The following is a 26,956-nucleotide window of genomic DNA, read 5'->3' on the forward strand; positions in this document are numbered from 1 at the left end:
GCGGGACTTGAAATGACAAGAGACTCTGTGACAACAGACTCTTAACCCGGAGCCCACGCTGCTGGTCGCCAGAGGGGAGGCAGCCGGGCAGGTGTGGCATCGATGAACGGGGTGAGGAGGGGACACGCAGGAGCTTCCAGTTCGCGATCCGTACGTCACGGGGGTGGAAAGTGTGGCCCAGGAGACACGGCCAGTGATCCCACAGACACTCGTGGGGATGCGACATGACCGCAGCGGTGGTGCACACCGAGTGACGTACAGACTCGAGAGTCTGTGTGCTGTATACCCGCAACTGTCCGAACCCTGCAGGTTAATGAGGCGCCAATTAAAAAGTAGAGAAAAGTGACTTGTGTCACACGTGGTCACACGGGCTCACGACCACAGCAGGGTGTCTATAGCGGTCATGAACACCCACGTTTAATTTCAAGCAAGTGTTCTCCAAGAGTCCTTAGGTCAACAGGAACACTCGGGTCACCAAATTACCTTCAACCCTGGCAGACAGAGCAGTGAGCTCTCAGTCACAGCCAGCCTTTAGAGGAGAAACACCGGACCGTGAACGATGACTAACTTTGCAGCAAGAAGTGGAACTTTCTGGGTGGTGGGGAGAGCTGGGCCCGCGCTCTACTGCGCAATCTCCTGTTCTTGTCTTGCTTGGGGCGTCCGGAGCCCAGCCTTGCTTCTGTCCACGCAGAACAGCGCGGGAAGCCGACAGAAGTCTCAGGGCACCCAAGAGCTCACTAGCAGCGCTGTCCCCCCGCATCGGCCGCACCGCCCGCATTGCTTCTCCTTATGGCTGTAAACGCGGCTGCGAGCAAACGTTAGGTGACCCCGGTGCCTCCCGCTGACCTCCCATTGGCCAGCACCGCACCACATGAGAGGTTTACAGGAACATTTCCACTTCTAAATGGACCAGAAAGGACTGGAAACCTTCACTGAGCTGTAGAGCTCAGGGCAGCGGCCCCAGTAGCAGCCCCCAGATCGGCTCTGCTCCTAGCCCGGTGGACCCCCGAAGAAGTCAGAGAGGAAAGTACCTTATCGTGTTGTGCCTCTTCTAACTGCTTCTTCGCAGTTTCAACTTCTCGCAACAGAGAATTCTGAAAAAGATGCAGACGGAGCTTTGGTGCTGGTTCTTGAAAATGTCCCATGCGATACAGTATGGCCACACTTTTGTGTAAAATAATACGGTACCACAGAAAAGGAACGGGCCACAGGACCACGCCTATCAGCAGGCCACCTGCCCACAGAGCAAAGCGGACAATGACGTCATATAACAGCATGTAACAATATGTTCGCATCAAATCTCTTCACTGATCGATTCTCTAAACGGACAAGCTCGTGGAGTAAGTTTTTTAATCAGTTGAAGCAGTTTGTACTAGCTTCTAGGCTTTGTAATTCACCAGTCACTTGGGAATCCTGACGTTAAGTGTCAAATGTATAATTCAAATCTCAGATAAAAATATTCCTACACTAGGGTTGGCCCATAGGTGCGGTAACTGCCCTACACAGTAATAATGAGTTTCATTATGGGTTCTACGTAGAACAAATGTGTCATGTAATCAGCCGTGATCACTGGTGTCTCCGAGATGAGCGTAATCCAAGTGCCAACCTTAGGAAAGATTCTGGGCCCAACCTGAGGGAGGCGGCTGTAGCCAGAACAGGCTTTATCAAGCCGGAATCCAAGTGTCGCCACCAGAGTTTCTCTGACATAGGTTCTAGGATGCGCCTGCATCCAGTTACAGCTCGAGCACTTCCATGATGACAGTAAGAGCCCAGGCTCAGACTTTTTCCAAACCAGATGAAAAGAGAGAAGGCAGGAGATGAAAAAGGAGAATGTCTGTCTTTGGCGGATTAAAGCCCTTACGGAACACTGGGCTCCTACAGTGCCATCTTCCCAAGCGGGACAGAAATTCGTCCCTGAGCAAGAGTATCATGGCTGAGGGCAGAACACAAAGTTTCGTGCAGGGCTGGTGGATGAGGCCACATCTGGCCACTGCCCGGTGCTAGAAATTAAGGGTCCCTGGCACATGGCACACCCACTTGTCCCCTACAGTCTGTGGCTGCTTTTGTGCTAATTACTGACAGCAGGTGGTTATTTTACACAAGTCTACACAAGTATTTGCAATTAGTAAAAGCCTCCGATCCCTATAATTCTGGCCCTTTACAGACCCAGTTTACAGACTCCTGCTCCGGATGGAGAGTTAATACCCATGGCAGGCGAGGACAGGATGCTGGCAAGTCCGTTCAGTGAGTGGGTCAAGTCTGTCCTGTTTCCACGTCAGAGAATAACTCCTGTCTCCGCTACCGGCTGTCACCTGCCATTCTGCACTAGTCCCCAGGAGCAGAATGGGAGCGCTCTCCTGTGGAGGGCGGGAGCCCCCCGGCCATGCTCGTGATGTCCCACCTTGTCCTCCAGAGCGGCCATTCTCTCCTTGAGATGGAGCTGAAGCCTCTCGTTGGATTCCGAAAGAAGCTTGTCCACTGTGTCTGACAGACGCTTGTTATGCTCCTCATTCATTTTTTCTCTCTGTCTCGCCTAAGACCGAGGAAACAAAAGATTACAAACTCCAAGGAAAGGTAGGACCCATAGTTTGGCCACTGCAGACACTGCTGCTCTAAATACCAGGTGCAGGTGCCCCTTCGAGTCACTATGTTTGTAGCTTTTGGATGAACACCTAGTAGTGCAACGGCTGGGGTGCAGGGTAGCTCTGTTTTAAACTTCCTTTTAATTTACTGTTTCCCAGAGTGGCAGCGCCAGTTTGCATTCCCAACATCGACAGACAAATGAACAGAGAAGATGTGCTGTGTGTGTAGACAATGGAACGGTACTCAGCCACCAAAATGAATGCAATCTCGTCCCTTGCAATGACGTGGACGGAACTAGACAGAGGGTATTATGCTAAAGGAAATAAGTCAATCAGAGAAAGACAAATACCATATGATGTTACTCACGTGGAATCTAAGAAACAAAACAGATAAACACAGGGAAGGGAGGGAAACACAAGACGAAATCAGAGAGGGCGACAAATCACGAGAGACTCCTAACTCTAGGGAACAAACTGATGGCTGCGGGGGGGGGGGGGGGTGCTGGGGTGACTGGGGGACAGGCATTACGGAGGACAGGAGATGGAGAGAGCACTGGGTGTTACATGCAACTGATGAATCACTGACCTCCACCTCTGACACTAATAATACACTATAGTGTTAACTAAACTGAATTTACATTGAAACATTTTTAAAGAAGAATAAAGGGTGTGATCAGTGTTTCCAAAATGCCACAGACTAATGGCGTGACTCACTCGCGCGCTGCCCTGGGCGGGTCCGTCCCACTGCCACCCTCGGGGCACTCGGGCACCAGCACGGACATATCAGTGCAGAGAAACGCAGGGACAAGTCCCCAAGACCATTAATTAGAAGGTTTTTGTTAAAGCACTCACAGGGCTGCAGGCCCGTCAGGAGTTACTAACAGATGACTCGGGAGGCAGATTTACATGCAGGAACTGGCGTATTTTTAAGGGGATCAGCTTATCTACACACGCGGGAAGGAATTTTCCTTTGTGTAAACAGAAGCTTGGGTCTGGATTTGGGGTAGGGGGGAGGTTGAACCAATTTACAAAGCAAAAGTTTAAAAAAAACCCACTTTGGAGAAAACTTCAGCGGCAACAGAGACTTGCAGCTGCTTTTCTGTCTGTTCGTACTTCGCCTAAATGTTCTATAATGAAAATTTATGTTCAAAGATTATGACTAATTACCTCAAGGAATTTAAGAACGTAGTAACAAAGTTGATAGTCTGTGTTTGCCAAACCATCACCCATTTCCTGGTTTACAGAGCTTGTGCTGGCCCCTATCCTGAAGGAAGACAAGACCTAAGGCGTGGGAACAGGAAGTGCTCAGGGCGGCAGTCGGGACAGTGTCCGAGAGCATCACCTGAGTTGGGGACAGGGCTCAGCAGGTTCTCCCGGGCAGAGGGGACAGGGCGGAGAGAGGGCTGTCCAGGCGTGCCGCCCATGTAGGAGGAGTGGGCCCACAGAGACTGGACAGCCGCGTCAAGTCCTCTGTGCTGGCCTCCTCGTCTCTACAGCATGGGTGCTGGCACCTCTCTTCTTGCAAGGATGAAACAGCACAGAGAACCCCGCCGCGCACACAGCAACTACGAAATGACCCCACCCCACCCCACCCCACAGAAAGGAAGCGGTGGTTGAGGATTTTTAAAGCAAAACAGCAGAAAAGTTGGCTTTGAACGGCCTGAACTATGAAAGAACTCCCATCTCCACACGTGTCCTTTCCGATGACAACCCAGGCCCAAGAAGCAGTGAGTCCATCCCCGAACAGCTAAAGTCTAACCCTCTACCAGGCGAGCGTCTGCCCGTGTGCACGTGTGTGTGTGTGATATGCCGGCCAGGGCTGCCTAAGCGACAGTCCTGTGGCCAGAGACAGAATTCTCACTCCCGGGGGCGCCTGGGGGGCTCAGCTGGTTAAGCCTCTGCTTTTGGGTCAGGTCATGATCTCAGGGTCCTGGGATCGAGCCCTGCATCGGGCTCTCTGCTCAGCAAGGAGCCTGCTTCCTCCTCTCTCTCTGCCTGCTTCTGTGCCAACTTGTGATCTCTGTCAAATAAATAAAATCTTAAAAAAAAAAAGAATCCTCACTTCCCATGAGCTTGTGTGTGATCTTTGGCAGCCCCTGGCCAGGCACATATGCTTCTGGTGAAAACAAAATCTGATGGCCTTGAACTGCCGGCCTACGGCTAGGGGCCAGCTGACTGGGGCCGTGGCCTGGTTGGCTTGAGTTTCTCCACACGGACACATGAGCAACTCCTCCAGTGAAAACTCTCTGGGGATTCAGCAGATGCGCTCCCCTCCCTACCACAGCTCAAGGACGGTCGTCCTCTTCTCAGGAGAGCTATCCTGGCCGGTGCCTTTATGTCTTGAGTGAGACTTCAGGACTTGAGGATCAAGGTCAGGCCCGTGACCTGACTTCGGGACCTCAATGTCATGGCCTAGGAGAGCAGACTAATCCTCTAGGAGCCAGCCAGCACCTGCAGTTTGGCTGAGGGGCACCTGTGAGATCCCACCTGCACGCGGAGCAGCTCTCCTGATGAGCCAGCGAGAGCGGTGGGACATGGGGTCCCTGCACCCCAGCAGCACTGCCCCGGGGCACCGGTCTTGTCCCCCGCCACCAATGCTGACGTGACATGGTCTGTGAGAGGGGTGCACCCACCAGCAGACAGCTGGCAGAGGAGGCCACAAACTCTACACCTGATGGAGTCAAGAAGGGGACCAGTGTCTGGGTGGGGAGAAGCGGGAAACAAGGCGCCCCCTCCCCCAGCAGCGCCCGGCGCGCAGCCCGTGTGCCCAGACACGCACCCGCTGCAGCTCCTGGTTCTTCTCCTCCAATTGGGCCTCCATCTGCCGGAGCCTCTCCTCGATGTTGCCGTGCCTCTCCTCGGCCTGTTGGCAAAGACACCGTCAGCCCCACGCACGGCCCCATCCGTGCCACATGCTGTGCACCAGCCGGGACAGCCACAAGCGCGACATGCTCTGTGCAGGGCTCACACACCGCCGGGCGGGGTGGCCTCTCCTCCCGCCCGGATCGCACTCTGTGCGGCCGTACGCGCCGCAGCGCCAAGCACCAGGCCACTGAGGCCCAGCCGGGCCACTGCTGGCCTCTTCCCGTGCAGAGGGGCCTCCCCGCAGCCCGGCCCGGCCGGGGGCTGTCTCCCGGGCTCGCTCAGCACAGACAGCAGGAAGCAGCAAGCAGCGAGGAGCCGCGCGCGCGCTACCTTCCTAAGCTGGGAAGTGAGTTCGAACAGTCTAGCTTCCTTAGCGGCACAGCTTCCCGAAGACAAGAGGTCAGGCTACAAGGCCGACCAGGGACAGAAGCGATGACAGGGGGAGAAAAGAAACGGAGACTTAACACGCAGATCACAGAGGAGAGGAAAGGAGAGGCTGTTACAAGCTGGTAGCCACGAGCCTGCTCTTAGGCACGGTCCTGTAAGCCCCTGATACCGTCTGCCCGAGCCAAGGGCAGCCTTCGAGAACAGCACCTGGGACCGTCCTGCCCCCTTCTCCCCGGGGCCCCCACAAATTGGAGCCAGGTGAGACGTGAGGACTGGCGGGCGCTCCCTGCGGGCTCCCTCGGCAGGGGGCACGCGACCGCGCTCTGCCTGCTGGGTGCCTGCGCCCCGGGAGGCCGGGCTGCTCTCTGGGATTTGTGCTTCCTCTTCCCACGCGGACCCCCCGACCTCAGCAGCCACCACATCACGACTGGACACTGTGTCCTTGCCGGCTGGCGCCCGCCTCCCACCACCCCGTGGACGCCGAGGACTAGGCAGCAGGGCTGTGTCGCCCACGTGCCGGCCCGTTCTCTCTCAAACCCGTGAATGAGTTAAAGAGTTCGGTATTATATACTTATTTGGATCACCTTCAAAAGAGAACAGGATTTCCATTTTTCTGGGAAAAATCGATCCTTTCTTTTTAAAGTAATCTCTCCGCCCCACGTGCGGCTTCCCCTGACAGCGGCGAGACCGAGAGGCGCACGCTCTGGCGGCCGAGCCAGCCAGGCGCCCCGACCCTTGCTTTAGCCAAAGCTCGTGTCTTGAGCTCTGAGGTATGGACTCGAATCCCCCTGAGCAGCAGTGAGCGTCGGAACGAGCCCTCCGGAACCAGTGCAGTACGCATCTGACAAAACGGGGGAAATCAACGCAGGGCGAACGAAAACCAGGACGGCTGCTGACGCTGAAAAAGCACGCGACCTCAGACAGAAGCGCGCGGGACACGGCCCCGAGCTCCTTCCTGGGCTCAGACACGCCGACACGAGGAACAACGGTGACTAGGGCTCGCGAACCCAGCACCATCCAACTCCAAGTCCCGGCCCGGGCCCCGAGGGACAGGCAGCCCACCTTGGAGAGCGCAGCCACCCTCTGCGCCAGCTCGGCCTCCACCTCGGGGAGCGTCTCGGCCTTTCGCAGGGTCTGCTGCAGCTTCTGCTCAGCGAGCTCCAGGCGCTCCTGCAGCTGCCGGTTCCTGTCCTCGGTCTAGGAGGGAGGCAAAGTGTCACAGCGCAGCCCGTCTGCTGGCCGCTCCTACGTTTGATGCAACGAAACGAGACCTAAGCGTGAGAGCTACTGAATGAGCTGACAGAAGCCCACTATTTTGGTAGCTGCTTCCGAGTACGATTTTTCTTCCTGCGAGGAACATACACCAACTTTCTTGGGCCTGATTTCAACGTGCAAAACACCTCTTTCCAAAGCACTGCTCTTCCTAAACATCTTCAACCAAGTCTCTAAATAGAGATTTTATTTATTTATTTGACAGAGAGAGATCACAGGTAGGTAGAGAGGCTGGCAGAGAGAGAGAGAGAGAGAGAGAGAGAGAGAGAAGCAGGCTCCCTGCTGAGCAGAGAGCCCGATCTGGGACTCGATCCCAGGACCCTGAGATCATGACCTGAGCCGAAGGCAGCGGCTTAACCCACTTAGCCACCCAGGCGCCCCCCAAGCCTCTAAATAGAAAAAAGCTCCCAGGCATTAAAGAGAACCCGCGTTCTGTAGAAGCTGGCTCATTCTTCTTGACAACTTAAGGAAAGAAGGTTCGGTCCTAAACCTGCTTAAAAAATGTGAAGGCCTCACCCTTCACAGACCGTGGGAGTGTAAGCCACATGCAGCTCACACGACCTCAGAAGCGCAGGCCTTCTAAGAGCTCACCTAATGAAATGCTAGTCATGTTATTTTCGTAACTGAGTATTCCTTAAAAACACTCTCGTTCTAAGAAACATTTTTTTTAATGAAGAAAATTCAAACAAGACTGCTCCTTTAAAGAAATTTTAAGAGGCTCCTGGGTGGCTCAGTGGGTTAAAGCCTCTGCTTTCGGTTCAGGTCATGATCTCAGGATCCCGGGATTGAGCCCCGCACTGGGCTCTCTGCTTAGCAGGGAGCCTGTTTCCCTCTCTCTCTGCCTGCTGCTCTGCCTATTTGTGATCTCTGTCTGTCAAATAAATAAATAACATTAAAAAAAATTTTTTTTTAATCATGGATAAGCCAAGGTTCCTGAGAGCCCAACACCTGCTCGCATGCGGGCTCCTTCTTTCTCCTGTGCATGCGTGTCCGTGTTTATCTGTACGCGCCCTCGGAAGACATAGCACACTATATGCAGTGTTTGGTCGTCTACCTTTTACTGTCTTACATGCTCTGGAAGAGCACAGCACAATGTAATTCTGAATGGTTTCCTACTATCTTACTTTTTATTACTATCTTGGACCTAACGATACACTTTACAACATACCAGACAAGCTCACTTTGTTTCCAAGAGGCTGGCTTTGGCTCTCCTGCTAACTCCGGATGACCTGAGCAGGGCAGAGAAGCCAGTGTGGCTTCCCAATCACGGGAGGGACCCATTTCTGCACCTGCCATTCACCCCCATTCCAAGTACCAACAAAAGGGGCCAAGGGCCTCCACACTCTCCTCTGATAGAAATGCTAACATGCACCAGATTAATGTGCAATGAAAAAACAAAGCAGAGCAAAGAATGGAGGTTGCGTAAAATCCTAAATGAGTAAAAAGTTACAAGTTGAGGTAACCAAGTTCTTAAACTTGGTTTATTTCCTAAGATTATAAAATTTCCTAAGATCATAAAAACTTTACACTGAGACTTGATTTCCAACACAAAAGTCACAGGAAAAAGGTCTTTAACTTCATCAGTAATAGACGAAAGTCGAATGAAGCTCAACGAAAGCCAGTACCTGCCGATGCATAGAGTCCTTATTTGCAATCTCATTTTCAAGTTTATCGTTGAGGTCATGCACAGAGGTGGCTTCGCGCTGTGCTGCGAGGTAGCGTTTCTCGAGAGTAGTGATCCTTTCCTCCATGTCCTCCTTCTGGGCCAGGGCCTACGTCAAGTATTTCAAAGGGAAAAAAGGCAAATAATTAACGTATGCACATTAATATACTCCACACACAAAAACCAGACTCAATCTTGATTTTCAAAGTCAAATATAAAACCAGTGTCCTCAAAACTGAGAGGTGCCAATGCCTCCAATACAAATGAAAACATACTTACCTCAAACATCCCAAGCCCCTACATGACCAATGAAGACTCAGCTGTCTTAAGACTACATCTGGCCACTAAGTGTACCAAGCTTACTCTTTCCTACATGACGCTATAAAAGAAACGCAGAATCAAATCTCCCCACACGGCAAGAATGCCGGGCGCTGAAGGTGCGAGCAACGAGGCACAGCCTCTACCGGCCCCGGCACCAGCGGGCTTTCCACGGAGCAGGCGGCGGCCTCTCCCAGACAGATCAGGGGATGCAGCCGTCATTCCCCTGCATAAAGGCTGGATGAAACGGCAGCCAATCACCACAGAACTGGGGCATTGCTATCAATCAACGGAAGCAAAACGCCACGTCTGCTGTAACTGGAAGCCACCGTCTGAGGCCCATCCCGCAGCGAAGTTCACCCTGGGGGGGTCTGACGCAGGAAGTGGGCCCAGAACCTTCTGCCCCGCCTTCCTGTACCCCACCCTAAAGATTCATCTTAGGTCCCTCCCTGTTTACTGAGGAACTTACGTCAGCGAAGTCTTAGTATTTCAAGTGAGGAGTCTTAAAAAGAGAATTTCACAATTCTCTGCATACTAAACTCAGCTACAGAATCTCCTACCCTTGCCAAAGAAAAATACAACTAAGTAGGCTGTATGACCCCCACAAATATCTTTCTTTGTTTTAAACTCTTGGGTGAGTGAGGCCGGCTCCGCTACTGCGCAGAAAGGAAGCCCGTGCGACCATGTCCGAGGGTGTGACAGGTCCTCCTGCAGCCCGGGGGTGGGGGTCGGCGGGGTGTCGGGGAGGGATGACTGTCTGTCTACAGGGACAGCGTAGAGGGAGCGACAGGTGGGGGCGCCAGAGAAAGCATCCTGCCCTCTACCTGTTTTATAAACATGATCCGATTCCCATAAATCACTGCACACGTGGAAACCAGTACCCGTCTACCGGGTCTGACAGCAGGACCCTGGGGACCCCAGTGTGAGCAAGGCCCACTGCTCAGCGGGTCTGACCACCGACGTCTGAGAGCACATGAGCCCTCTGGGCGCTGCGGGTTGGAAAGCTCGGACGGTGGCCAGCGCGTGCCCTCCGCCGCGTGAGGCCCACATCAGTGCACGGACTAGCAGCACGACAGACACGGACGCGTGCACCAGAGTGAAACACAAGCGTGACGGAGAAGAGATCCAGACAGCCGACTCTGCCGAGGGGAGACGTGCACACACAAGGGTCCCCCCGAGCACCCGCGTTCAGCTGGACCACGGCGCGGCGATGCCCCGTCACTCACTTCGCGGACATCACGCTGTAGCTTGGTGTTGGCCTCCTCAGACTTGATGAGGTCCTTCCTGGCGGTGTCCAGGTCCTCCTCCAGCTCCGCCACGTGACTGGAGAGCGCGGCCAGGCGCTCCTTCATCTGGCTCTGCTCCTCTGACTGCTTGTCTATGATTTCCTGGAGCTCGAGGACTTTGGCAAGGTCTTCCTCGTGGCTTAAAGAACCGTCAGAAGATCTCTGCGGGGGGGAAAATCCTTGAATAGCCTTGTTTGGTGAGTTAAGGGACAGAGCCCTTCCCGGAAAGAGTCAAGTGGCCCAATCTATGCCAGGGTCGGCTCCCACGGCCCTCGGGAGCACACAGAGGACATCAGGGAAAGACACAGACACTAAGGACTTGCCTTTCCGTTTGTGCTCGGCGTATTTTCTTGCTCGTGGTTCATGTCAAGCACTCCGTCGGTTAACGTTTTTTTCTGATTATTCTGTTCTTTAAGAATCATTAGCTAAAAGCAAAGAATTGAACACAGAGTGAGGAAATAAAGAGAAATTCCTCTCGGAAAGATGCAACTCCAAACTGTCAACATGGGACTGGGCAGCACACACGGTGCTGTTGTCTAGCCTGAACACAACTGGGTCAGCGACTCGGTCAGTGCTCTCGACTGGACGATGGGGACATAAGGGACCGTGTGACCCAGCGCTAAGAGCCTAGTGCTGGTCACTGCAGTGGCCCAAGAGGCTGGCTCGCTGGTCAGAAAGAGCAGTGACGCCTGATGGCCAGCACTGCAGGCTTCCTGCTTCTTATGAAAACAAGGGATAAAAATTAGAGTCCCTCTAATCAAATTCCCTGGTGACTGACGCAGCTTACCTCTTTATGTGTGGCCCCGAGTTCTTCTTCTAACAAGCTACACCTTTCAAGTGCTACTCGCAGCCGCTCCCTCACCTGGAAACAGAGGGTTGAGTGTGTACGTGTTTTTGTTGAATTGCTTCTTAACGTAAAGTCACCCTTGGGACCCATTTGCGTAAGAAAACAGGACAGAATGGCTTCAATGTCTTTCACTGATGTTAATGTCAAGAAAACTGGCTTGCTGGGGCGCCTGGGTGGCTCAGTCGGTGAAGCATCTGCCTTGGGCTCAGGTCATAATCCCTGGGTCCTGGGATCGAGTCCTGCATCTGGCTCTCCGGTCAGCGGGAAGCCTACTCCTCCCTCTCCCGCTACCCCACCCAGCTCATCTGTTCTAATAAATAAGATCGTGGGGAGAAAAAACAAAAACAAAAACAAAAACAAAACTTACTTTGTAACAAGCTTTAAATTTTGCATTTGAGAGAAATCTTCCCCTACATAAGTTACATTACCCATGACAAATCAATATACAGCATATGGTAAGTCTTAAGACATTTATACCAACCACCACGCTGTAACCATACAGAAGTCTGTCCTCTCACAGAAAAGGTGTGTACAGGAGCTCGAGGGTAAAAGTGAACTGCAGTCACACACGCACGAAGCGTATCCCTGACGCAGGGCACACGCACACCGGGAGCCGCGGGAGCTCGGGCACCTTTTCGTCCAGGGCTTTGTGGTGCTCGAACAAGGACTTGAGGGCTTTGAGCACCTCCACCTCGCTGGACACGCCCGCCGGGGACTGCGCCTGCCGCTTCACCACCGTCATGCGCAGCGACCGCTCGTGCCGGGACACGAGGCACTCCAAGTGCTCCAGCAGCAGCTGGTGGGACAGGCCAAGGCAAAAGCATGTTGAAAGAGCACTTGTGATTTCACACTTCCCTCGGGGGCAAAAACCCCTTTTAACCACAAGCCAGGCCAAACACGAATCCCTTCAATTCAGTCTAAAATGAGGGAGCCCCCCCGCCCCCAGAATGAGTTAAAACCGCGTTAGTTCTCATCACGACCCAAACATGGTCTGAGCGTGCTGAGCTCATCCATCAGGGTTGACTCCATGGGGAAATGTCGACAGAGAGTTCAAAGCAGGTCGAGCGGAAGCACCCTGAGTCTACAGGCAGCAGCCATGCCCCCCAGGCAACCCCTGCCAGCGTGCGGACGGCGAGCGCGCGCCTACTGACCCTGGTGTTGTTCCGCTCCGCCTTCAGTTCTGCGATCTCTTCCTCTCTCTCCAGGAGCTGCTCCCTGCAGACGTTGAGCTCCTTGGTAAGTGTCGCGAACTCCTGGGGGGGTGGGGCAGCAAAACGGGAGGGCGGCAAGGGGTCATTAGCCTCCGCACCCGCCCACCACCCCCAGAGTCCTGCAGGCACACAAGCTCCCTCCTTGTGACCCGCCTGAGTCCCAAGTGTGTTTCCGAGCACGGGGTCTGACACCCAAGGGGCCAGGGAGGTTTTCTGGCGCCTCGCAGATATGCAGCTCAGAACCTCGGCTGAGGGGAGAACGCCAGGCCGCGGAGGCCACTGCTCGCCTCCAGCCTCCTGTCCTGCCTCAGCCAGCTCCTGGAGCCTGTGAAGACCACGGGCTTGGGGCAGCCCCAGGAAGGGGCTGACAGCCCCCAAAGCTGGTCCGTTAGCCTCAACTGGCTCAAAGTCAACCCAGTGAAACGGACCTCTCACAACTGCTGGCAGGCCCGTGAGACCAGGGACGCGGAAGATTTACGTCTGTACTCAGAGAACTTTCTGGGGGAAGTGTCCCTGAGGGGATGCGGTTCCCCTCCCTGCTGTGGGGTCGCTCCCCACAATACTGAGCACCGCCCTGGGGCCCGACGCACGGGCAGGCTCCAAGAAGTGGACACACACTCTCTGGTCAGTTTCTCAATAGGCAAAACTCTTCGGAAATAAGTAACGTCTTCTGTCCACGAATCTCTGTATTTCTAAGAGTTTTCTCTTCAAAGGACAAAGGAGGGAATAAAGGTTCACCTAACAATCTGACATTCAGAGTCCAGAGAGTGGTTGATTTAAGCAACTCTAGAAAATTAACTAACAAGTGGCATACTTGAAGTCCATTTGTAAATTAACCCTTTGCAACTCAGAGGGAACTTGACCGCGGAACGCACAGCATTTCCGGCGATCCGACTTCGCAAGGCTGGCGCACAAAAGCCTACAGAACCACGACAGAACTGAAACGGGCTGACCCGCCAACGCCAGGGCTTCAACTGTGCAGTTCCACCTCTACCTGCCTTTATTCCAATAAACGCATTGGAAAATCTTCTGGAGACGTGCGACAATTTGAAAAAACTGACAGGTGAACTGAGTAGCCTAGAAAATGTCAAGAAATTAAGAAAGGGGCGCCTGGGGGGCTCAGTCGGTGAAGTGTCTGCCTTTGGCTCAGGTCACGACCCTGGGGTACCAGGACTGAGCCCCATGTGGGCTCCTTGCTCAGCAGGGAGCCTGCTTGTTCCTCTCCCTCTGCCCCTGCTCCTGCTCGCTCTCTCACTCACACTCTCTCTCAAATAAAATCTTTTCAAAAATTTAAGAAAAAGGGGCGCCTGGGTGGCTCAGTGGGTTAAAGCCTCTGCCTTCCGCTTGGGTCATGATCCCAGGGTCCTGGGATCGAGCCCCGCATGGGGCTCTCTGCTCAGTGGGGAGCCTGCTTCCTCTCTCTCTCTCTGCCTGCCTCTCTGCCTACTTGTGATCTCTGCCTGTCAAATAAATAAATAAAATCTTTAACAACGACAACAACAACAAAACATTTTTAAGAAAAAGGCATGTCATAAATGTATAAAATATATATAGGTACTAGCCTTTTTTATCATTTGCGGCCATAAAATGTGCAAATCTACTACAAAAAGTTAAATTTTATGAGAGTGCACGCGTGCAAGCGCTCCCCGTCCCATGCCCGGAGCCGCCCGCAGCCGAGAGCCGCGCTGGCCGCGGTCTTCAGTCACGCCTGCGCGCGGGCGGCTAAGGTCCACGCGGTGCTCACGCGCAGATCCCGTGCCACCTCCTGCGGCTACCACGGCGGCTGCGAGAGCGGCAGGAACTGCCGGACACTCGTCCTCTCCTGTAAGCAGCTCTGTCCTCCAGTAACTTGTGCGTCGCAGTCAGAGGCGACGGCCTGTGCTTCCAGCCAGTCTGTTGTTTACTGCAATCCCAGAAGCCCGACCACCACCCCGCGGCCCGTACAAAGTGCCAGTCACTAGTGCTGCTGGGCGCGCTCCCAAGAGGCAGAGCAAGTCGAGACGCCCCAGGAACGAGCAGCGCGCGCGACCCGCACCGCACGCTATGGCCTGCCCTGCAAGCGAAGATGAGCCTGGGGGTCCATGAGGTCTTCGCTGCAGCGGCGCTGGCCGACACAGAAAGCTCGCACTTTCCGCAAAATACGTTCCGGTCCTGCAGAGCAGATGCAGCCGTGCCGCAGAAAGCGCACCCACACCCTCCAGTACCCGTCTTCAAAACAGGGGGAAGTCATTAGGGGACACCTTCAAGCCAAAGGAAGGGGATCACAACATGATTGTCTCTCTCACACACACACACGGCTCTCTACAGACGAGGCTGCTCCCGCTCCAGATCCCTGACAACTCTTTACTTCAGTGTGTCAAGGCAGAGCCACAAAGAAAGGACAGTAAAACTAAATGAGAACAATCCAAACATGTCCTCAGACCTGCCCCGGGTGGCGTGGAGAGCCGCCCCGGCTCTCTGGGACGGGACGGGAACCGGGGGAGGAGGCCTGGCCGGGAAGCGGCGTGGAGGGGGCCCTGCTCTCCCGTCGGCTCCTGCTCTCTCCCGAGCCGCAGACACTCCTTTCCTATGTGCCAAAGTGAATTAGGCCAAATACTCTGATTTCCATCTCCTGCTGTAAATAACCAGCGACCTTCAATGCCTAACACCGAGAGATCTGCATCTAGTCACCGAGATCTCGCATCAGAAAATACCTCTCGTGTTTAGGTGAAAGAGAACCTGATCCAAACCAGTCCTGGTGAGATCCGAGATCACTCACGTGGCGGGCAAGTCCAAGGGCGGGGGCGGCGGGGGGGTGGGGTGTCGGGGTAGGCTCGCCGGGCCGGGGCCTGGTGCCGCGATCTGGGTCAGTTCACTGCTTTGCGGTCCGACGTCGGGGGCAAGGTCTAGCGTGCAGGCCGATCCCTCTCGGTCACTGAACTAGCATGTTCCTCGTGCCTTCCCTGCCTCCCTTCTGCTCCTGTTTCTCTCCGCGACGTGCGTGTGTCTGTTCAAGCATTTACACAGACTCCCTCTGGCCGTTGCTGGCCTGCAGATGGAGGAAACGCACACTTGCGTAGGTGCGGACTCGGAGCGTCGGATCTGGTTTCCAGCTCAGCCTGAGCAGCTTTTCCTGCTGGCGCGTCCCTCCCTGCCTGGTGTCCAGCGGCTGCCCCTCTAGGCGTCCCAAGGCCCAGAGGCCAGAGCTAGGTTTCCACGGTGACTGAGGGTTCCTGCTGCCTGTTCCTTACAGACGATGTGGATCCCATGAGAGAGTCACCCGACAGTGTGGCCCAGCCCAGGCAGTGCTTCCTACCCTCCCGAGGCCCACGACTTCCTATAAAGCCCCAGTATACCAGGGACAGAGACCTTCCGTGGGGAGCCTCATCTGAACCCAGCGCCAAACAGCAAGTCTGATTTTAGTTCTAGTTCCTCGGACACATTAGTCCCTGCTACCCCCCAGTGCAGGAGCCAAGTTTGCCACTGTCCCTGCACGCTTGGTGCTTGGAGCGCCGCAGGCCAGGGAACCAGGCCAACTCACGCTGACCACACACTGGGTTTCTCTTCTGTTTCTGTACTGAAGGGTATTTTTCTCTCGTGGGGGCCTGGCTATATATTTGAGCTGATTTCTTTCTATATTTAAATTTTACCTTTGCACTGCTGTTTGCGGATGAGCCCAGTCAAAGAGTGAGTTTGGGCTGCACATGGACAGGCAGCCACTGTCCATTCCAGAGCTGGCTGCTCGTCCGCTCTAGCCCAACACAGGACAGGCGTGCCTGGCCCCTTCAGGGTGCTCCTCGCAGTGACCCCTGTGTGGTCAGCGCTCCAAGCGGGAAACGCCCTGGCTACCATGGGAGCGGCGTCGAGGTCATCTGTGACGGGAGGTGGCCATGTGGCCCCAGAGGGCTGCCGGAGGAGAGGGCGGCACGGCTGAATCCCAGACAGGAACCGGCTGTCTGGCAGGGGAGAGCCTCTTCACAGAAGCACAAAGGTGTCTGGTAGTGGAAAAGGGTGTCCGTGGGCTGCGACCCAGGCGCTATGCAGGACAGGGTGAGGGAGGCTGGGTGGGGGCAGAGGTGACACGGAAGGCCCCCGCGCACCACAGTGAGGAGTCCGATTTTATCCCGAAGGCGCTGGGAGTCGTCCATCTACAGACTTTGAGGGCCCTGAACAGGGAGCCCAGGCAGTGCTCGACACAGAGGGCGGGCTCAGAAGGGTCGGAGAAAGCCCTGAGAGCCGCGCTGGAGCGGGGCTGGAGGAGGAGGTGAACAGTGGGAAGCCAGCTCCAGGCCCACAGCTGGAGAGCTGCCACGGCCCTAGGAGACACGAGGGTCTGAATCAAGACCCGGGTTAGAGAACCTGAGACCAAGACAGAGTTTTCAAAATGGAACACAAGTAAGCAACACACCACTTGTCGTGCCCTTCACCAGTTTAAAGGATTCCCTGTATGGGGCAAGGAGGGGAGGGGGCACCCATCAGGCACGGCCCTAATGCAGGCAGGCCAGGGCGCAGGCGCTGGCTGGTTCCAGACAGGCTGCACTGGACAGCCAATGGGTCCGAGAGCGAGCAAGGCCCGGGAGGGCTCCTGAGCTGCGGCCAGAGCAAGGGACGGACAGGCAGCATTTCTTGAGGACGGCAGGGCCCTGGGCCGGACGTGTGTGGGAGGGAGCTCGGACAGTCCAATCCAGGTTGTGTCCCGTGTGGGGCATTAAAGACAGGCCGTGGCAGCATCAGGTAGACAGTGTAGCTGCTGGGGTTCCTGGGGATGGCGGCGGAGGCGGGAGGGCAGTCTCACTGCGGGCAAACCACGCAGTGCTGAGCGCAGGGACACAGAGGTGAGGCTCAAGGAGGTGTCTGATGCCGATCACGTGGGACATGAGGCACAGTGGGAGCGGCCGGCGAGCAGGAGGAAACCAGGAAGGGACCGTGTCAGGAGTCCAATGCTCCCAGGAGGACAGTCACCCGGGCCGCTGATGCTCACGGAGAGGCGGGCCCGCTGAGGCGGAGGGCAGCGGGGGCCGTGGGCACGGCTGTCCCGGAGCAATGGCGGGTGGAGGCCTGACTTGCACAGGAGTCAGCAGAGCATGGGAGGAGCAGCAAAGCCTTGAGTCAGGGGTGGGGGGTGAGAGGAAGAGGAAGATCCGGGTCCAGAAAAGCCCCCTGCGGTAAGAACCCGGGGAGAGGAGGACTGACCGGGCGGCCACTCTGAGCCCCTGGGAGCAGAGCACGGGGGTGGCGCAGAGGGCGGCCCGTCCTGGGAGTGCACGGCTCCTCCCCGGGGAGAGGAAAGGCCGCCCAGCAGAGACCCAGACCAGTGGGAGACGTGCGGTGGGCGTTTATGGGCGTCCTCCGATCTGTCCCAGCCTCGCTGAAGTGAAATGCAGACAGGACGGGCAAGGAATACTGGGGAGGCGGCGGGAGAACTGCCTGGGGGAGCGGGGCCCGGGACCACCGAATGTGCACAGAGAAGGCAGCACTGGGCGCAGCATCCTGCCCACTGAGGACAGTGAAGTGAAAGCAGCCAGGGGCTAGCCAGGCTGTGGTGGGATTTCAGGCAGGAGAGGAAGGAGAGCCACGAGAAGGGCAGAGGGCCACTACGCAGACACCCTGGTAGGGTCCTGGACTGTGGGTCCAGGAGAGTTGAATATCAGTGTTTTATTTTTAAAAGCCTTTCGATCACGAACAAATCTCGCTGGCTTTGAATGAAATACCTAGTCAAATCATAGCAAGCGGACACGGGATACTCAGAAGGAGTGGAACGATGCTCCAAAATTCTGACATGCTCTAGCCACGAGGAGCTGACCACCACAGAGCCTCCCAGGTGAGTCCCGTGTCCCCGCCTAGCTAGGAGGGGCCCATCACTCCCACGGCCCCCGGCTAGAGAAGCTGGTCACTCCCGAGCCCCCGGCTAAGAGGAGCCCACCATTCCCATGCCCGCGAGTTAGGAGGAGCCAGTCACTCCTGAGTCCCCAGTAAGGAAGAGGCGGTCACTCCTGAGTCCCTGGTTAGGAGGAGCCGGTCACCGCAGAGCCTCCTGGATCGTGGCCGTGGGCTCCCGGCCGTGGGGGGATCACCTACCTGCCTTACCCGCACTTAGCTACAAGCCCCTCACCGCAGACCCCCACTGGCTCACTTTTCCTGTAACTCCTCCTTCATCAAAGCAAGTCTGAGTCTGAAGTCCCTGACGTTTTTCATAGATCCCAAACTGTCTTTTGTTCACCTATGAAGAGAATGTATTTATTTCGCATCATTTTGGTTCAATGTAAGTGTTTCTTACAATTAATTCAACAGCCCAAACCACTCTACAATACACTGCTTTGGCGATGGTAGAAAATGAATTTCTAAGATTTCACAATCATGCTTACTCAAAGAAAAACCTTTCTCTTTGGACAAAAGAATTCAAGTGAAAAAGTATCAACCAAATTTAAACTTAGGAGTTCAGATAAACATTCGACAGGAAATTCCAAAGTTTAAGATTCCAAAAGCATGTTCGTATGCGGACCGTGTTTGCGCTCCCACTGTAGGCAGCACCAAAGGCAGCAGAACCGGCCCCAAACGCAGTCCACGAGTGACCCGCCTGGTCAGCACCACTTTCTCCTCTTCAGAAAAGAGGTTTACTTAAGAAACATGGCAAGCTGAACGTAGGAAAGTGACCTCTAGTTACTAGGATCAAAGTCTGAAGTATTTCTTGGAAGGGAACAGATGCGCCCATCCCCGGAGTTCTCTCATTGTAATAAAACAGAAGTCCGAGCAAAACAGATTCGTGCTTCTGTTGGACATTCCTCGGACTGTGAACCAGAAAAGCAACATTTAACCATCAGAATCAGGTTAAGAACCTGGTTTCACATAGTGCTTGAAAATGCTGACGAAATGCTAGAAATGCTAGAAAGGACGAATCCTTTCTGGACAAGAAGCTCAGACCTGGGTAACAGGTTCAGGTCATACAAGTCAGACACTACTGATCAAAATCCACACTCAGTCCAATTTTAAATTAAGTCCCCTGGCTCAGATGCGACACTCAGCTCCCAAAGTGACGAACATGGTCGGCCCAGTGGTTGCAGGAGGACGACTCTGGGTAGAAAGCAGCTGTGAAGCCTCACCCCGCCCCCCAAGGTCCTGACCCCGCCCCCTTCTCCTGCCCTGGTCCCCTGGTCATCACGAGTTAGGAGTTACGTTTCCACAGGCTTTGGTATTGATCTCCACCACTGGCTCCATTTTATTTCTTCCTGAGTTTTCACTATTCTGCTAACCTGCTGAGACAAGAACAAAGCTTCACGGAAGACAGGTAACACCACGTCCTTCACGCGCAGGAGCATAGCGCGCCACAGACAGAAACGGCTCTGATTTTGAGTAATCAGAAAGGAATACCTGAAAAACGGACTTGCCGAGTGGGCTTGGATTATTTTCTGTCGGTAGAAGCTAAAAGCATGCCAAATTTTGAAAAGAAAACTGGAAATTTATATACCAAAATGAATGAGCAAATCATAAGTTCTGAAACCCCAGTGTCTTATTAAAGGCATTAAAGGTATGCTCAGAAAGGTCATAGAGGGCGTGCCAGGGTGGCTCAGTCGGTTGTGTCCAACTCTTGATTCCGGCTCAGGTCCTGATCTCGGGTCATGCGCCCGAGCCCCACGGCAGGCTCCGCTCAGCAGGGTCTGCTTCTCTCCTCTGCCCCTTCTCCCTCACTCTCTCTCTAAAATAAATCTTTTTTTTTTTTAAGATCTTACTTATATTTTTGAAAGGGTGAGAGAGTGCGCCCAAGCAGGGGGAGGAGAGGGAGAAGCAGACTCCCTGCTGAGCAGGGAACCCAACATGGGGCTCAATCCCAGAACTCTGGGATCATGGCCCAAGCCAAAGGCAGACACTCAACCACCTGAGCCACCCAGGCGCCCCCACCCCCGTTTTCTAAAAGGAAGGTTCCATACCGTTGCCCATCCATGCATGTGAGGAAGCGGGAACACTGGGAGAGAAAGCAGGACTGTAGGATGGGGCTCACGGGCTCACTAGACTTACTTGGAGCCACATCTCAGTGCAGCGGCACTGGCTTTTCAAACACTGACTAGTACTTGCAAGCATCAAAATAAAATTCACAAGCAGTTAAAAAATTCCAATATATATAATTTATGTTTCCTCGTCAGTTTCTTTCAGCAACGAACACTGACAAAACTTCTGCTCATACTGAGTATTTAGTGATGAAATAATCAAGACTATATGCTTTGAATCCAAAAAAACATGGTGCAGAACAGTATTTCAAGCTGATCTCAATCTGGGTAAAAGCACACACGTGTTAGTATTTTCCGTACGAACACAAGACAACTACAGACGGACACTCACCTAATGAAGGTCACCCACTGTGGCTGGAAATGAGACTTTCAACTTACACTTTTTATTCAATTTTAAGTATACATTTTCATCTTTTTTTTTTTTTTTAAATCCCTTCCGTGCTCCTCTCCTAAACTCGGGAGAGCTACAGGACCCAAGCGTAGCGCTCACAGCCACGCAGACGCACGGCTCTCCCTGGAGTCGCTGGTTCTTTCTCTCGCTCTCCTACCAGTCCCTGCACCGCGGCTCCCGACCCCGTCACTTCACAGCAAGAGCTCTGGCTGAGACCCCAGCGATGGCCTCATCTTGGCTGGTCCCAGGCCGGTTCCAGTAACCCTGCCACCTGCCCCATGGGGAGCCCCGGCCTCCTCCCTCCCACTCTCCTGCTCCCATGTTCTCTGCTCACCGCATACTCGCTGGTGCTGCCACGGCTCCATCCTAGGTCCCCTGCCCGTCCGACACACCACGCCTGCCTGACCGGTGTCCGAGGCTGCCCCCGCCACCGCCACGCCCCGCCCCACTACCCTGGGCAACGGCCCACCTGCCCGCGGCGCATCTCCATGTCTTCCAGGAGGCTCAAACGATCTTCCCCAAACTGAGGTCGTCCGTGCTCCGGTCCCTAGCGGGCTGTCCGCCCTGGCACAGTGCAGGCCCGCTTCCCTCCAGCCGTCCGGGCCGGACACCTGGGCACATGGCCTCCTTCCTCGCCTCCTTCCTCGCCCCCATGCTGACTGACGGCTGGCTGCCCCGACGCTACTCCATACGAGCGTCTTCTGGAACGTGCCCTTGCTCTGGAGGGGCGGCTCCCAAGGCCCCTCTGCAGGCTGTGCCGGCTTCTCTCTCCAGCCTCCCTGCTTACCACTTTGTGCCTCGGGCACAGCGTATGGTCCCAACTCCCCCATGGTTCCCTGAACACGTTTTGTTCCTGTGCTGCTTCTGGACCCACGGTCGTCCCCCGCCGCAGACCTGTCAATCGGCCAGTCTTCCCCTGACCTGCTCCCGCCACCGGGCCAAATGCCCATTCGCCCTGGAGGTTTAATTTCTGGCGGGAGGGGGGGATATTTATTTTGTCTTTTGTTTTTTTCTGCCCCCTCTACAGGCCCCTTCAGTGCTCAGTGCCCAGCAGCGAGGAGGCCGGGCGACGGTTCACCGGCACGGGGCAGCTCCGAGGGGCCTTGGGAAAGGGCCCCCGGCAGGCAGCGTGCACGAGGACACACGCTCAGAGGAGCATCCTCGGGTCAGTCGCCATGACTCCGTGCTGGGCAGCAACTCACCTCTCCGACCACACACCGGTCTCCACGTCCTCCGTCTCCGATGTGGGGGGGCAGCACCAGTGCCCCACCCCAGCGCACAGGCCAGACAACCGAACGAGCACCCCGTCCCCGTGCCGCCCCCGAGGGTGCGCCCTGCTCTCGGCAGAAGCCAGCTGCTCCACAGACGCGGGCGGGACGGGCTTTGGGGCTCCGACTCCCTCAATTGGCCACACGGCCGAAAGGAAGTCCCTGGGACACATTCAAACGTGAATCCGGGTCCCCACAGCATCCACACGCGTGAGATGGGAGAAGAGCTCAGCGCGTCCATCCAGAGGGCGCCCTGGGCTCCCAGCCGCCCCCCACGCCCCACCCCCCACACAGACTTTTCCCGAACAGCGTCAGCTCTCCAGTCGCGCTTCCTGCGTATCTCGCCCTCAAGTTCTTGGAGCCTGTGACCCCCTCTCCTCACAGCACCCCACGGACTCTTGGGGACCCCGAAGCCGAGCTGCACAGAGCACCTGCCAGCCCCCAGCTCCTGCTTCTCGCCCGCACTGCGTCCTGGGCTTCGTTGGTGGGGACGGAGGTATGGCTCCTCGCCTACCCAAGGCTTTTGGATGCACGTTCCTTTGCCCCTCACTTCCCTTGATTAAGGATGGGAGTGCAGAGGGTTCGGAGCCGGTTCTGGGGACGCCGTCCTGTCTGCAGCCACTCGGACGTGCGCGCCTGTGAGCGCAAAGGCCGCCCGCCGCGGGCCGGCTGCGTCCGCGCTGCCCGCGCTCTGCCCTTGCAAACGACGCGGCTACGGGGGCGCTCCCCGCCACCTGCCCATTCTGACCCTGCGCCTGGTCCACCTGCGGGACAGACCCTTGGAGCGACCTCCTGGGGCCCGCTCCCCCCACCCCTGGGCAAAGTGAATAAATAAATCTCAAGGAAAACAATGCTGTGAACCTCGGCAGCTTATAAACCACCAGGGATACAGATCGCAGAGGCCGCGGACTCCGGCTCCGGCCGCTCTGTTTACTAAAGTAAACGTTATTCCGGCTGGGGCTACACTCCTCTAACAGGCTTCTTTTCTACGTCCGGTTACATCACCCGGATGTAAAACATCTCCAGGAGATTCTTCGACTATGTTCTCCGCCCTTCTTTGCTGTGACAGCTGCTCACCTGTGCTGAGCCATCTGGGAACCCCAGGACACCAACCCCCATGCGGGCATCCCCTCGTGCCTCCCGAGTGCCCTCACTGCAGGACGCCAGGCAGATGGCGGCTCCCTTGCTCTCACGCCGCCAGGCTCGAGAACCACCTGCGCCAGGATGCCGGTCGTCCCCCCCCCCGCCCCCGCTGTGGCAACGCCACCAAAACCTGGACCAAATAGACATATGGAAGTGACAGCAGGTGTCCTTCCCCCACAAGTGGCCCTGCTCCTCCAGTCACCTGCTGTTCCACTGGCCCCCGATGCACCCAGGCGCTGCCCCGTGGTTCACAGGCTCACGGAGCTGCTGTGAGTGAAGGTGGGCCAGGGTGCCCTGAGCTGGCGACACCTCCAGCACAAGGCAGCCATGTCCTCGCTTCCCGTAAGCACTTCAGCTGTGCAAAGAAAGCCTTGATCGACTCTTCCACATGTGATCAGATACTCTGAGATGCTTTGGGGACCTTCATTAAGTTAGGTTCTAGATGAGGAGCAATGTTCAGACACAGGCCCTCACAGCAACCCACAGGCACAAGTGCACAGCCAGGGCTGTGAGACAGGACCCTGTCGGCAGTGCCATGAGGCTGCTCAACTGACAGATGAGAAATTCTGACCCAGTTCTGGCAGGTGCGCTGCATGCAACAGGGTCCCCTCACCCTGCCTGTGACCATGGGGGCCCTGAGGACAGAATCCACAAGACAGTGATGGAGAGCGTTGGCCAGCATCTCCCAAGAGCCAGAGGTGACGGCAGAAAGCCCAAGGACAATGCATGGGAGGTGGGGGCGGCTAGCAGGCCGCCTGCTCCCCTCTGTGGACGGGGCGAGGCCCAGACACCAAGCTGTAACGGCCAGTGCTTTACCAGGGACTGCCGTCTGGGGCTCAGCAGAGCTGCCAGTGGGAGGACGAGCCCGCGGCGAGCCCCACGGCCACAGAGGCAGCAGCACCCCGTGCCTGGCTGCCCGGCCAGCACACAAGCACTGTGCGGGGCAGGGCCGCAGAGCAAAGGTTGCTGGCATCAAGGACCGAGAACTGAAACACCTTCTGATTCTCTCTCATGTACTTCTCAGAACAGGAACGACACTGCCTCCGAGAAAACCACATAGCTGGGCTGCTGGAAATGACCCAAATAAAGCATCTGCTGTCCAAGGAAGCATCTCTTCCGCCTGCACAGCGCCTGCCCCTCCACACCTGTCCCTGTCCTGAGTGCCCCTGTCCCAACACGATGGCCCTCCGCCAGTGCCATGGGTGCACTGACTGCAGCCCTTGGTAGCCTCCGTCCGGTGAGCTCCCGCCCTCAACACCGAGACTGTCGGCCATGCGGCTCCACAACCCCATGCCTCCCGCATCTGCGGCCCCAGCCCCACGGCCTCCGGGACACGGCCCGCGAGGTCTCACCCTGAGCTCAGTCACCCCCCCTCCATGGCGGGCTCTCCCAGCCTGCGATCCCTCCGCGGACAGCACACTCAGTTTACCCCCTGCCCCTCGCGGCGCCCCCCGCGTCTGCTCGGGGGGAAGGAGCTGCTCCCCACACCCTGGCAAAGCGGCGGGCAGAGTGCGGGTGTCCCACCAGCCGGCGTGCGGGCACGGAGTCAGGGACATGCCACCGCCAGCAGCCGCTACTGCTTCGTGACTCTGCTCAGACTCTCGCGGCTCTGAGGTTCCCGCCCCACGAGCCTCGGGCACAGACAGTAGCTGAGAATAAATCCGAGGTCTCAGCATGATACTCTGACCAAAGGGACCTCACTGGGGAACTTCTCTGTGGCTCTGTTATGCTTCGTCAATAGAAATACACGGACCTGAGAACGAGCAGCCCTTTGAGCGAGGACAAGGAAGGTCCCAAGCAAGATCAAGAAGCCTGAGACGCTGCGCCAGGGGATCGGGCAACGCTAATACTCGTTTCCGTAACGTTAGATCTGCCTCCTGCTTTATGGCTTCCAAGACCTTCTCCTACCTTCTCCCACACGTTCCGCTCGGCCACCCTGCCAGACCCACACGCTACCTCAGTTTACAAATCAGAACACAGGCCCAGGCGGGTCAGGGATGGGCAGAGGTCACCGGCTTACCAGGTGGCTCGGCATTCACAACTCTGCACAGATGTTCTCTTCAGAGCCTGGCGAGACCCCAGGCCAAGTCCCCCCGCCGGCCGAGGCGCCCGAGCCCCAAGTGTGTGCGGGCTGCGAAGCGGCTTGCACAGACGCCTTGCGCCTCCGGAGCCCCCACTCGCTGCAGGCCACTGGCCGGGGCCACCGCGGTGCTCACAGATCAGCACGCACTCCTGACACAGTAATGGCACCCCGAGCTCACGCAAGACCAGACAGTCTCAGGAGTGAAGGCCTCTGGCCGAGAGGCCATTCTGCAGGGTCCCAAGGCTTGATGTGGGGGGCGGGAGGGAAGCGTGCTTAGCAGTGAGGGGTACAGAGGGGCTGGTCGTGACCCACCACTGGGACCCACCACCATCCTCACACAGGCCCATGAAGCCCCAAGAGCTCTCCGTGGCTCCTTCTGTCAATCGAGGGTGACCTTGATACACAGTCAATACAGTTTTTTTGAAGATTTTATTTATTTGAGAGGGAGAGAGCGAGAGCAAGAGAGAGCAGGAGCTGGAGGGAGAGGGAGAAGCAGACTCCCCGATGAGCAGGGAGCCTGATGTGGGGCTCGATCCCAGGAGCCTGGGATCATGACCCAGGCCAAAGGCAGACGCTTAGCTCCCCTACCAGGCTCCCCACATCCAATACTATTTCATCTGTGTTTTTCTTAAAACTGATAGCATTTTTATTTTTTTAAAAATTTTTAGGGGTGCCTGGGTGGCTCAGTGGGTTAAAGCCTCTGCCTTTGGCTCGGGTCATGATCCCAGGGTCCTGGGACGGAGCCCCGCATCGGGCTCTCTGCTCAGCGGGGAGCCTGCTTCCTCCTTTCTCTCTGTCTGCCTCTCTGCCTACTTGTGATCTCTGTCAAATAATAAATAAAAACCTTTAACAAAAATTTTTTTTAAAGATTTTATTTATTTGACAGAGAGGATGAGAGATCACAAGCAGTAGAGGGAGGGAGAAGCAGGCTCCCCACTGAGCAGGGAGTCCCCAAACCACCCGTTTCAGTCCTTATTTGCTAAGTGTCCTTTCTTTCTGCCCGGGGGAGTCGGGGCAGAGGGCGGACGGCCGTGACAATTCTCCCTGATCACCCAGCCAGGCAGTGCCAACACCGGCTGCGGCGCTAAATGACACTGCATCCTTCAGTTTAACAGGCACGACTGTCACTCCTCTTAGTCCCGCTGTTGCCATGTCACTGAGTTTGGCCATCCAGCCCATGGGTCCCCTTCCCGCCTCTCAGGAGCAGCGCGTGGCCCGGGGAAGCCGAGAGCAGCCGGCGCCGGCCCTCCCAGCCTCTCCTGGAGGTCAGGACGGCGCGGGCCAGTCCTGGGCCCGGTTACACGCTCGGAGCCCGACTGTGGACAGGAAGGAGCACGCGCCGGGCGCACAGGAAGCTTCCCCAGAGCTGGGCTCTCCCGCCTTCCCGGAAACGCTGCCGGCTGCCCCGTCCTGCACACGACGCCCGGGCAGCGCGCGGCGAGGCCCGCTCGCTATGCGACGCCGTCTACGCCCGCAGCGTGGAGTGTTACCCACTGGCCCATCGCAGGTCACACCGCCTCTGGGGCGGTGCCACACACGGTGGGCACTCGGGACGCTGAGGACCGCGTGCATCGTAAGCATCCCTACCGCTGGGACCCTCTCGCCTACTGGCCGCAGCCCCCACAGGGAAGCAGGAGGAGAAGCACTCTTCACCACAA

At 56.2% G+C, this 26,956-nt stretch overlaps 1 protein-coding gene across 12 annotated transcripts in view; it reads right to left on the minus strand.

Moving 5' to 3' along the window:
* PPFIA1 (PTPRF interacting protein alpha 1) overlaps window positions 1-26,956 on the minus strand; it is a 68,785-nt gene that overhangs the window by 34,632 nt on the left and 7,197 nt on the right. For 8 of the 12 annotated variants that reach the window (XR_009404240.1, XM_059399118.1, XM_059399098.1 and 5 more), the window contains exons 3-13: window positions 12,372-12,473; window positions 11,852-12,016; window positions 11,161-11,235; window positions 10,697-10,798; window positions 10,314-10,535; window positions 8,732-8,878; window positions 6,897-7,031; window positions 5,778-5,852; window positions 5,362-5,445; window positions 2,402-2,533; window positions 1,032-1,094 (exon numbers count right to left, since the gene is read on the minus strand). Coding sequence is in view for 11 of the 12 variants with exons in the window: in XM_059399118.1 (XP_059255101.1) it covers window positions 1,032-1,094; window positions 2,402-2,533; window positions 5,362-5,445; window positions 5,778-5,852; window positions 6,897-7,031; window positions 8,732-8,878; window positions 10,314-10,535; window positions 10,697-10,798; window positions 11,161-11,235; window positions 11,852-12,016; window positions 12,372-12,473 (1,302 nt within the window). In the remaining variant the exon portion in view is untranslated. Of the gene's footprint in view, window positions 1-1,031; window positions 1,095-2,401; window positions 2,534-5,361; window positions 5,446-5,777; window positions 5,853-6,896; window positions 7,032-8,731; window positions 8,879-10,313; window positions 10,536-10,696; window positions 10,799-11,160; window positions 11,236-11,851; window positions 12,017-12,371; window positions 12,474-21,273; window positions 21,666-26,956 lie in introns of those variants that run through there. The other 4 variants (XM_059399124.1, XM_059399106.1, XM_059399147.1 and 1 more) reach the window with 2 other exon arrangements.

The sequence above is a fragment of the Mustela nigripes genome, chromosome 1 (assembly GCF_022355385.1).
Source record: "Mustela nigripes isolate SB6536 chromosome 1, MUSNIG.SB6536, whole genome shotgun sequence".
NCBI classification, from domain to species: domain Eukaryota; kingdom Metazoa; phylum Chordata; class Mammalia; order Carnivora; family Mustelidae; genus Mustela; species Mustela nigripes.